Source organism: Aquila chrysaetos, chromosome 26, assembly GCF_900496995.4.
Source record: "Aquila chrysaetos chrysaetos chromosome 26, bAquChr1.4, whole genome shotgun sequence".
NCBI lineage: Eukaryota > Metazoa > Chordata > Aves > Accipitriformes > Accipitridae > Aquila > Aquila chrysaetos.
The window spans coordinates 17,325,799-17,338,063 of NC_044029.1; the positions used below are offsets into that span (position 1 = coordinate 17,325,799).

Sequence of the window (12,265 nt, forward strand, 5' to 3'; positions counted from 1 at the left end):
GAGTGGTCTTTTTCACCCCGTTTTTTTCTCCTGCGGGGAGTGGGAGGGTGGTGGCAGGGTGCTGGCCAAATGGGTGATGGGGGGGTCCTGCAGCCAGCGGCAGCGGGGTTGGCCGCCCTCAATGGATGCTCAGGCAGAACCGTGAGAGGTTGGTGGCTCTTTGTGGGGGGTCTTCAGGTTCGGAGAAACTGGGGCGAGCTTATGGGGGTGGTGGTCTTTAAGTTAGGAAGGAGCCTGTCCGGGAACAAGCACTTCTTCAGGCCAAGACGGTCACAGGACATGATGCAGGGTGGGATGTGGGTGGCTGGGGGATTCTGATTGTTTTCCCTTTATGTGGAAGGTAAAGGTAGATTGGGAATCCATGTTAGAAGATATGGCGGTTTACCCAGCAAAACTACACACACAGACAGAACTATCATCTTTATTATAAAGGTACACTATGAGGAACAAACCTGAATGTATACTGAAGCTTGTAATGGTACATGCCAAAAATGTACAGTACTATACATAAAAGTGCATTGTCACAACAGATTAACAGTACATTTCTCTTCCAGAACTGTGAAATTTTCATGTTTTTATTTGTTCTTCGAGAGTGGAAGGAATGCAATGGGAATGCAGCCATACACAAACAGGGAAGGATGCAATGGAAATGCAACAGTACAAGAGCAAGGCTAAAGCTCCTCTAAAATTTAAAGGCACTTTCACATGTACATACTACAGATGTACATTGACACAATTAGGTAACAGTCAACAAGCAGGAAGCTACCAGTACTGCAATTTATCAAACTTAACAGTAAAGGACAATACTGATTGGATTAGGTGTGCAGGAGTTACCCTTTAGTACGTCTGTAGTTGTAGCGGTCTTTCCTGTTACATATCCACTTACTATACTTTTAAGTATCTATAATAACCATCAAACTACACATTTAACTGTGTGAATGCACTAAGTGGATGCATTCACTAAATGCACTGTTTCTAATATTTTCTTTTGCTAAACAATTTCTAATATAAGCATTATGGAGTCCAGTACAGTTATTTAAACATACAAAATTCCCTACGCAATTTAAAGATACAGGTATCCATCTCAATTATGCCAGGTGGGTTAATTTAAAAATGCTAGACTAAAACTGCATGTAAATGAAAGCTGAAATTCCAGTTTGTTCCACTGATTCTAGGAAACTGGGGAACTACTTGAAAATATCTTCTGGTCCCGACCAAGTGAACAGACTCTGTAGGCCAGCGCGGGGGCTGTAGCTGGGGCCGGCCTGGCGAAGGCTCTTGCCCTGGCGTTAGGACTAGGCAGTTCAGTCGAGAGGGCCGGAGGTTTGCTGACTGATGCCGCACAGTCCGCCGTGGTGGATTAAGACTTTGCCTCTAACCTAGACGTGTGTGAAGTCTGCGGCTGGACTGAGACGGGTTTGCAAATACCGGGAGCAGTTTGGCTCTCAGAGGCAGTTCTTGGGGTACTTTTCACACCTGGGGCTTTGCATTACCTATGTACAGGGTGTAAACCAGAGCAGGAATAAGTTGCTCCTAAGTAACAACAGGAAATCGCTCCTGCCACCTCAGTAATTATGCCTATCAAATTTTGTCACTACTCTTTTCCTCCCAAACTCAATTGCTTATGTATAGCGAGTGATACAACTTCAATCTTTCCTGTGGCGAGATCTTAAATAATACGTGGAAAGACAGATCTTACAGTTGTACTCCTGTAGGTGGACCACAATGGATTTTTTTTTCCCCGTCTTTTTCACTGAAACTTGTTTTATGGATTGGATGTCAGAAAATATATTCACAGAAATAATATTATGGCTTACTGTTGCAATGTGCAAAACAGCTATACGTTTAGTTCACGCCTAACAAATTTTAACAACAGAGCGCTAAGCAAAGTTGACGGTCGTCACTCACAGAGACATAAGAAAGGTACTGATTTCTATCATTTAAAGAAAAGGGGAAGGGGGGGGAAAGTGGTTATGGAAAACTTTAGTCAGCTTGAATCTAGGCGGTAGAAACTCAGCTGTCTGTCCTGCGAGTGACCCCAGCATCGCTGGCAGGAGGTAGTCCCTCTTCAGAGAGTCCCGGTCTTGCTGCTGTCAGCATAACCCAGGACGTGCGCAGTGTTTGAGCTGTGCAAGGCAGCGAGCGGAGCTAGCTCAGCTTGAAACTTTGACTATTACAACTCAAATCATGTCTTTAATTGGACACTGAGCAATAAAGTCAATGGGATACTTTGCTGAATTACTGTGTAGTTGATCCTTTTAATCGCCTATCAGCCTGCCTAATGGACCAACAGGTTCACGTACTCCCCAAAGCCTGGCTCGCTCAACTATGAACTTCAAATGAATTTAGCTTTTGTGAACAATGTGGTATCAGGGAATGAAGTTCTAGCTTCATGGGAAAATGTACACTATTACAGAGGGCAGCAAAAGTTGTTTCTAGATACTATCCTGGAGATGTGCTTTAGCTGTGACCTGGAATGCTGCTTTTTATTGGTGAGAGCAATGTGATCTCCAGATCCATCCCGCGCTTGTCTCTAGTGACTGCCGACAAGAAAGCTAAAACTTGGTGCCAATTATGAGACTTGTGAGGGTTTGGTGGTTTGGGTTTTTTTTCTGGTGTATCTTAAATAAGAAATGTGGCCCGAGATGATATTCCACACAGACACTTAATCCTCATGTGCTAGATTTCAGCTCTTACTAACCTGCTTGAAATTTGGTTTGGTGACCCAGAAATGAGAGGTCCCACCTCCCCTGACCCTCCCGCCCCTTAGTTTTGTGCAGGATCTCTTATTATATAGCTACAGTAAGACTGTGAAGTATGGTACAACATGGCAAGCTGTTTGTGGTCCGTGCTGTTTTTATTACAAATGGTGCAGCATCAGGTTTTCAAGTAAGTCTGTTTTTTAAAATGATGCACAATTGTCCAGTTTGTCTTTTAATTGAAACCATACAAAATACAAATGCCCATGTTAATGTAGCTAGTTTCAGACGATACATTCAAAAACACTGAAAAACAAAGGCTCTCCAGTTACAAACATGAACAAACGATGTTATGGAGCCCTGACTTCTATCGTTAATCCATCCCTTTCTCTAGCATACCCCAGCCGGGCACTGTGGGTGGCCGAGCTGTCTACATTGTGCAAGATTTGTCGGCTGGACCCTGGGAAGGAGGGGAAGGCCCTATGCTAGGATTTGTTTTTGGAAGAACAATAGGTTTTGGCCTAAGAGCAGGAGGTTTCAGCTGCACTCCCATTCTAGGGGCCACCATGGGCTTGAAAGTACTCATGGTGTCACTGGAAGAACTAGTGCTACGGCGGATCTGAGGCTCGGAGCTCCTTAAAACGACGCTGTGGAGAGGGCTGAGCGACTCTGTGGAGGTGGCAGGGGTGGGGGTGTTTTTCATTTGTTCCAAGGTGTCCAACACGACGTCAGGGGCATGCTTCGCCGAGCTCTGCCGCTCCAGCTCACGGAGCTCGTTCAGTGCCGTGTTCATTGTCTCCTCGATGTCCTGGGTCAGAGCACAGAGATAGCGGCACATCATTCGAATTGCTACTGAATGCAAAGCACCAAAGGAGCAAGGGGAGGGGGCAAAAAATGCATGAATTCATTTGCCAACCATCCTCTCTTTGATGAATACCATGGTGCTAAAACCAATTTGCACCAGATTTATTTGAAAGACACTATGACTGACAAGATGGCAGCTTTGGCTGGACATTACAAATATTTAACCTGTTTACAGGACGGAATCAAAAAAGTCAGTTAAACCAAAACCTGCAAGCCATTTTATTAAGTAACTGTCAGGACAACGGACATTTGCTTAGCAGTGTTTTTGACTGTGAAGATTTCTGTCATCTCTTGGGTACTGACAGCTGTAAAGATTTTAGTCCATTTGCTAACTCTTAGCTAACTGCTCCCTTCATCCAGTGCCTCAGGTGTTCGGGATCTGCATTCCCTCACACAAATTATAAAACCTGGTTTTGTAAGGAAATAAAGCTCGTGTGTCTATCAGCTCTTCTCTCCTCTTGTTTCTCCAAGTTAAATCTTGAGCAGAAAAAACTGAAAGATATTGTTCAGTGAGCTTATGTAAGACATTATTTTTTTCATCAGGATTTCTGGCACAAATGCTAAAAGAATGCACCAAGACACTAGTTTACTACTTTACAGTGGTATTGAGATACAACTAAGGTTAAAATATCTGGTGCTCACAGTGACTTTAACGTAATTTAATCAAAGTTTGGGTTCTCACTGCTGAATGATCACTAGTCTAGGCATAACAAAAAATAGCTTAAGACAAACAGCACTGTATGTGGTTCCAGGAAAGTAAATAAATAACTTGGAGTAAAATAAAACAGTAACGACACTTAGACCTTCTAACTCTAATACATGGTTCAGCTTTCTGACCCAAGTATGACAGTCCCTTCTATCCCCGCTGGAAGAGGAGTTTGAAAGCAAGCATTACCAGTACATTAAATTTTAAAACAGGAGTGCCAGCGTTATTGTAAAATACTTTTGCAATCATATTGTACCCTCAGGGTGCTCCTAGTAATCATGTTATCCTACCTAGACAAGACATGAGTTCTGAAGACAGCGATATCTATTTGCTCAAGAGCTGTTACAAGCTCTGTACAACAGACCAATTTGATGATCAGGGTGCTCCCTATTCCATCCTTCTCACCTCTTCACTGCCAGTAATGAGACTTGTGAGTGTTCACACAGGGATAAGGTGGGCCACGATTTAATGCAGGTGCAATGTTTTGCACATTATGTTCTTAGGCACAACTACAAGCATCAAATCAACATACGATATGAACTATATATGAACTATATGAAAACTACGTAAAATCCACAAGACCCTGGAATGTAAATCTGTGCTTTGAATGGTAATGGTCGCTACAAGCCAGTCAGAGGACTTTTCTGCATACCATAATACTGAGAAATAATTGAACACTACTTACATGCAAGTTAGAATAGACCAGCCTTCATCAGAGCACAGCGATTTACGTAGTTGTTGTAATCATATACTATCCTAGTGTTCTGTGTGGCAGAGGCAACTTCATTACAGTATAACGGGAAATAATTTCTTTTTATTGCTTCTGCAATGTCTATTCCCCCTTGTGCTTCTTCTATCCAGGATCCCTTAATGCATCTTCTTTCACACACACTCTGTTTAGAAAGCTAAGTAGGATATTCTGCACACACACTCCGACCAGTGTATGTACTCTGTGCTATGCTATTCACTGAGACTTGCTCCTCAGAAAATCAGAGAGTGACATAAAATAAAAAAGACACAAACCTGAGCTATTGACTCTGGGTCCAGTGGTTTATGGTCATTGAAACCTGTATACTGACCAGATGATGTAGATCTTCTAATTGGAGGGCTATCAATCTTCTTTAGAGAATCGTGCCTACTGATGTTAGTGAGACTGCCATGTCCGGGTCTACGCCGCCTTTCAGGGCTGTCAGCATTGAGGCTGCGATTTTGAAGGAGGGCTCTGGGACTGCAGTGAGTTGCCAGATTGGGGGAACCTAGATCCACGGATGAGTTGGAGAGAGGGTGAGGTGGGTGTACTGGGCAGTGACCATCACTGCTCCTGCCAGGGCGTCTTAGAGGAGGCGGAGGTTCTGATCTCTTTCTTTGCCTGCACAACAAAGAAGCGGTTATAGGACAAGTTGTAGTGACCCACCATCAGCACGTGGAGACGTAATTGCTGTGTTAGCCGAGCTGTGAGCAGTACTACTGGAAACACGTTATGCTCAAGCGTACCTTCCTAAATACACGTCAGAGTGACGGTCAGTGGGAGAGTTCATGTCCTTGGATGATGACTTGTCCTCAGTTATGGGTCCGCTGCTGGCCTCACTGTCTGCTTTTTGACTCAGTGTATCTGAGAAAGTATCATCCCTGAACAGAACACACATGGTGAGATGAGCAGTCAGTGAGTTAAATGTGACAGACAGCATCTTGGCACTCCCAGATTTTAATCCCCTTAAGAAAAGCAGGCATGTTATAATGCACTGGAGCCCCTCCATGCCTCAAAAAATTGCTTATAATCCTTCTGTTTACTGAGCTCTTTAAATTTCAAGTGTAACCTTTCTGTGAAGAACTTTGTCATCCTTGGCAAAGCACATGCTTGATACTGTGAAACAAGAGTTCAGGGCTGCATTTCTCCAGCCCTTGCTATTCTGAAGTTAAATGTCAGCAATTGCTACAAAGAGATAGTCAAATTAAAATAGGTGCAGCAACATCTGTCTCTTAATGTACTGGGAACATAACCATAAACAAAGTAGCTTAGCCTAGTAGTAGCTTTTGATTAAGAGCTGTCAATTCAGGGCAATAAAGACAGAGGCATCCTGCATAGAAGGCAAATGTTTAATCTATCTGAGCTTTCAAACCAGCGTCCCATTTGGAAATCACTTTGTTAATTGCTTCAGCATGTTTTTACACCCCACAAAGAACCTAGTCACACCAGACACTGCTTACATATCCTGCACCACTATGTACTGGTGAGGGACAAGGCCATCAATTCCGTTGTGCCTTCCTTCCCACCAGTCTTCAGATGCTCGGTGATAGAGCAGAAGGGAAGCTCCTTTCTTGAAAGAGAGTTCTCGTGCGGATCTTCCAACGTAGTCAAACTTGGCTATAGCTTCTATGGGCTCGCACTCTGGGTAGGGAGGAAAGAACAGATATCAGATTCCACCCTGGCTTATCTGCTCATTTTGGTTCCATAAAACCCATTTATCGCATTTTCTCAGTGCTCATTCTTATTGAGCAGAGCTGACAGAGATCAGCTGAGCTAAGGCAGACTTTAGGCAGCAGCTGTAATACGTCCCTTACAAAGAACAATAATCAATCTGTGCCCCAGGTATGAAACATCTTCGCAAGCTGCAGGAAACATAACAGCATATTCAAATGTTACAAGAGCTGCTGCTGGGAGAGAGGCCTCTGCCTCCTGCTGCAAGGGCTCCTTCATGGCTGCGGCGTGGGATGGAGGTCAGGCAATGAAGACCTCCGAAAGCAAGATGAACAAACTCAGATGAATAATCAGAGGCCCGAGGAACCAGTGTGGTAAAGGAAAAGTAAACATGAGTGCCTTTAACATCTGCAGTGGCAAAGGGAGGAAGACAGGATTTCCCTGGGCTTGAGTAGGGATACTCTGCCTAATTGGACTATGAGATTTCTGTCTTTTACATGACGCGTGTGCAGACCTAGTGAAAACCTAGTGTTTTACACAACACCGAAACCTAGTGCTTTAATCTCCTTCCATAACACCCTTTTTGAGTGAGGCAGATGGCTCCAGACCGCCTAATTCTCCTCCCCAGGCGCAGTCCCTGTGTGGCCTGAAGTCGCCTAAGGCAGCTCTGCCTGCTCCAACAGCCCACGTTCCTCCGGTTTCTGCAGGGCAGACTGGTGTTTTCTGAAGTCAAACATTGGTTACAGCAGTCCTGGCTGATCTTCTGTCAGTATGCTGGTAAATTCAACCTTACACTGGTAATGGACTCCATCCTGTAACCTATGCTTGGGTCAGAAACCGACTGATGTCAGTGAAGGGCCTCTGCTGAGTGTCTGCCCGCCGGCATCTTCAGAGCTGTGCCTGGACATCAGTGAAACAGCTATGATTTTAACAACCTCCACTTTCTGCTGCACAAAACAAAAAGCACCTGAGCTCAAACAGATTAAAATTTGTCATCACAGTCTCAAAACATAAAGAAAAACCTGCAAAATACAGGTTTAACAGTCACACACTTTGTTGATACCAATAACTCAGAGTCCCCAAAATGACAAATTTCTTTACAGAATTAGAGCAACATTTAGATGGAAATTAACACCTGGGCTAATGACTAGCATAGCAACTTTCTGTCTGGTGCAAATTAAAATCGCTGAGGTTGTAATTCCCCAAAGAACCAGGCTGATAATAAAAGCCACTGTCCCTTTATGACAACATTTCGCACAGGAATGTCTTTTTAAAATTAACTTCATCCTGCAGCAGAAAAACATAATGATAGCACCTTTACTGAGTTATAGTTTGCAGCTTGTTTTTTTAATAACTTGCCCAGCCTGCAGAAGGCTGTCCTGTGGTTTGCTGCCTCTGCAGTCACACTAAGACCTCCTGTCAGTGACAAACTGCAGGGAGTTTAGGAGTTACAAACTTGGAAACTTTCCAGAGATGGCATACAGTGGTATGGGGAATTCACTGTTACAAATGCAAAGTAATGTACGCTGGCAGAAATTATACTTCAATTATATAAACGCAAATAAAAATTTAGCAATAACAGTATTAATTCCTGAAAATGCATCCCTACTGGCTCACTGGCATCACTGGCTCACTGGCAGGCATTCTGTGGTGGGTGGGTGGGGGTGACAAGTTTCTTAGTTTTATGTTTTTAAGCAAAGGAAATGTAAAGATGACATGGAAGGAAACATTCAGGAAAACTGGGAAACCTTTAATGGTGGCGTGTATATTCCAATATACAATCTTGTTTTCATTTCTAGATACTCTGCCTACAGTCTCTCTCTAACAGAAAGTACACATGTGACAAAGCAACTATAGGCATGGAAGGACACTATTGCCAAATGAAAAGAAATAAAACTAAACATGCCTGTTTATCTTGCATTGTGTTTAAGAGGGCAATATTAAATCGAATGGCAATAACGTAACACTGACAAAAGAACGCTGTTTTTACACGTATCACGCACGTTGCTTGTGGAATTCGTTATAAGAAGGTATTACTGGGAACAGGTAGGATTGAAAAGGAGAAGACGTTTGTATGAACACACTGTTCTCAGATTGTCAGTAAGTTATGGGTTATGGAAAAGTGGGTCAAGAATTCAGAAGCAAAAGCTCCCAGGTTTCAGACAGCCAGTCACTCACTAATAGGTAATACTTTAAAATGCAAAAAACCCCAACCAAACAAAAAAAAACTTTAGAGCAAGTAAGAAAATCCCAAATTTCCTGTACATGTTTTCCTTTGACATTCTCTGAAGTTAACTGATAACGGTCATGGGTACTGGATTGATTGATAAACCCCTACACTGATTAGCTATGGGATTTCCCGTTTCTCTGCTAATTTCAACATACTGTAGTATGTTGACCATACAGGATCCCACATTTGAGTATACAGGTCTTTTTATTTACAAATTAATGGACTAAACTAGAAATAGTTCTATCTCCCTCAGTGGAATGACACTAATCCAAGTGTGGTGCATGATGGAAGTCTGGTTTTTGTACCCTTCCATCACCTGCAAGACTCACATACTTTCTCAGAGGTCTGAAGGAAGTTGCCCCACTGGAACCAGCTGTACAAATTGGTAATGTACCCATAAGGGATGTGACTTTTGAGACACGTTTGTTAGATTGCCTGGATAACAAATCCTACCTCCTCAGGGAGAAGTGCTCAGTAGATCCCACATAGTTTTCTTAATAGAACCAAAAATAAGTTCAGACAGGTTTTACTATTTTGAAAGGGGCATATTCTTTGCTTGAATGTTGCTTTTACACAGAGAGAACTTTCCTACAGCAAACAGTACTGAGACTGTACTTAAATAGTAATTCACCTTGTTACAGGTCAAGCCTTAATAGTTAAAACCAAAGTACCATGACAGTTACTCCTAGAAATAAATGTATTTTGTAAAGTTAAGCCATTTAATATCAAGGTTACTGAATGACAGAGAATCATTTCCAAAAAAGCAAAGGTGACAAAAGCTAAATTTGGGATCTGTAACTCAAATTCTGTGTGGTACTGAATGTCTAACAGTAAAACTGACAGCTCGGAGGGAAATGTAATTGCACTGCTCTGTCCATACCTGGGGGCATTTGCCTACAACAGCAAGAAGTATTTGATGACATATAGGATCTCACCAGCTATCATCTCTAGTGACTCAGGCAATGCTATGGAACTGAAAAATTAGGACAAACTGAAGAACTGTGGGAAAAGCTTCTGCTGCTTGGAAGAGCAGAAAGGACAGAAGAAACATAAGTGCTAATTTTAATTTTGGGATTGGAGTGCCAGATGTAGTACTAACCCGCCTGCAGAGGTGATGGCACTGAAGTGGCACTGCATTGCCCTCTACACTGCAGGGCACAAGGAGCTAAGGAAAAGAGGGGAGACCATCCCCTGCATTTTTTTTGGGGGGGGGGGGGGGTGTGTGCTGCTGTTCTGCTCTGCTCTGCCTCAGTTCTCCCAGATGTACCCTGGCTGTCGGGAATAGAGTATGTCCTTGAACTCCCTGGGAAGATGCTATCTCCCGATGTCTTTATCCTCTTCTGCACCCCATCAGAGAACAGCAGCTTTGCTATTTCAAAGTCCTGTCCTCAGGACAGCAGTTCTCTGACTGGGGAACGGCAAAAGCAAAGAAATGTTGCAAGGTGTTGACAGAACAGAATTTGGCAAAACATCGATCACAGCATGCACTACTGAAAAGCAGGAAAATTACTATGTGTCGGGGACCCAACAATAACTTAGTGTCTTACATGTCCCTGTAATTTTTGTTTCAAGCAGAATTGCCATCTCAATTTTTACACTATGAGATATCTATGAACAGTATGATATTAATTGTATGTAAGTTTTCCCAGGAGAAACCCATCTGTTGAACTTCCTCAGGAAATTCTCTTACTTCCTTTGAAAACAAACCTAGTCACCCTTTTCCATATGCTTCCAACAAGAATAAAAAAATCTCCAGTAAACTGAAGGTAAAGGAAATATGCTAAAAACTGCTTCAGCAAACCATGAACAATATCCTTTGAATTTTACTGCAGAGGCACTTTCAGGTAAATGTTCTTCTGCAGCAAAATTACAGATAGTTTTTTTTTGTGTCTCAGCTTGATTACAAATGTTCTGAACTTCACAAATTAAATTTCATTTCCAGATTTAGGAGAAAGAAGAAACTTATGTGTTTTCCTTAACAGGGATACTTTCCGCACATTTAAAAAAGACTGAAAACACTACAGTAAAATGCATCTCCCTCTCCTTCCCTCTTCCCTTTCCAGTGATCAACAGAAATACATGAACACCAGTAAGCTTAGGAAAAAAAAGGCAATGTATATGCTTAAAATTAAGCAGTTATGAAGTATTTATATGCTCAATTATAAGTTCCAGCCTTCTTTTTCCAAAGCTACCAGACTTTACCTCTGCAGACATAATTTAATTTTCAAGTTTTAAAAAGTCTGGTTGTTTTCTAAATTGTAATTAAACATTCCTAGTGCTACTGGGCCAGCCCCTACAGATGGGTTTATTCTAGTAGGCACAGAGAGATTCACTTGTAGTTTAACTTTATACAGCAAGTAATTCTTATAACAACAATAACTAAAGTGGAAAAATAAAGCCTTTTGCTTTTGATCATAGCCTCTGGATTATGTTTCAATAACCCTGTAATGCCCATGGGGTTAGCTGCTTGGTCTTGTGTACGTATACAACACTTTAGTGTAAAACTAATCAGATTTTAAACATACACCCCTCCCCCCTTCATAGAATCTGCTTCTTCCATGTCCTAACAGGGAAATACATAAGTATCATGTGTCTGATCAATACAGCAGCAATGCTGTGCCTCCCTTTCTCTGCACACACAGCTGGCAGTGATGCATCCAGCTTATAATCAATGAATCAATCACATTAACCCCCCCCCCAAATACCTCAGACCCCTTAGTAGAAGCTTTCTTTTTGTCCACCACAGGTCAATCAGTGACTCTCATGAAGTTCAATCTGCAAACTGAAAAATTCTCATCTATTCTCACATCTGGTGTCAAGAAAATTTTTTAAAAGGAATTGTCCAAAGGACAAACACATGAATGTATGTGCAGAGATGGTGAATGCATTGAATTTAAAGCCTGTAACCTACATTAGAAAAATGCGCTATTATAGCGGAAAGCTGTATCCATGGAAAAAAATGGGTTAGAGCTTGCAGGCTGGGAACCGAAGACCAACACTGTTCCGTGTGCGATCCAGGCTTGCTAATCTTTAACTTTGCAGCAGTATTTCCCTAGATTACAAATATTTTTGTGCTAACAATTATTTCACTGTAAACACAAATGTCCACTTCCTTTTGGCACTGAATTAATTAAAAAGGTGCAATGGGGCAACTAGAATTAAATTGCTGACCAATCTGGTGATCAAAAAAACATGTCTTGAGCAGTTAAATCTTTTAACAGAACTTTGTCCTGTTGACAGCTATTCTCTTCAGTGTTTATCTTCACCAGTGACAGAGTCATAACACAGGTAGCACCTCAACAGGAACTGTTATTATAACAACACAGTGGTGGCGTAGAGCCCATGAT

At 42.2% G+C, this 12,265-nt stretch overlaps 1 protein-coding gene across 2 annotated transcripts in view; it reads right to left on the minus strand.

The window, feature by feature from the left end:
• Positions 1–405: 405 nt before the first annotated feature.
• SRGAP1 (SLIT-ROBO Rho GTPase activating protein 1) overlaps positions 406–12,265 on the minus strand; it is a 156,797-nt gene continuing 144,937 nt past the window's right edge. For both annotated transcript variants that reach the window (XM_030002838.1, XM_030002839.1), the window contains exons 19-22: positions 6,478–6,658; positions 5,764–5,898; positions 5,293–5,638; positions 406–3,507 (exon numbers count right to left, since the gene is read on the minus strand). In XM_030002838.1, the coding sequence (XP_029858698.1) occupies positions 3,130–3,507; positions 5,293–5,638; positions 5,764–5,898; positions 6,478–6,658 (1,040 nt within the window). In that variant the 3' untranslated portion in view covers positions 406–3,129. The remainder of the gene's footprint in view (positions 3,508–5,292; positions 5,639–5,763; positions 5,899–6,477; positions 6,659–12,265) is intronic.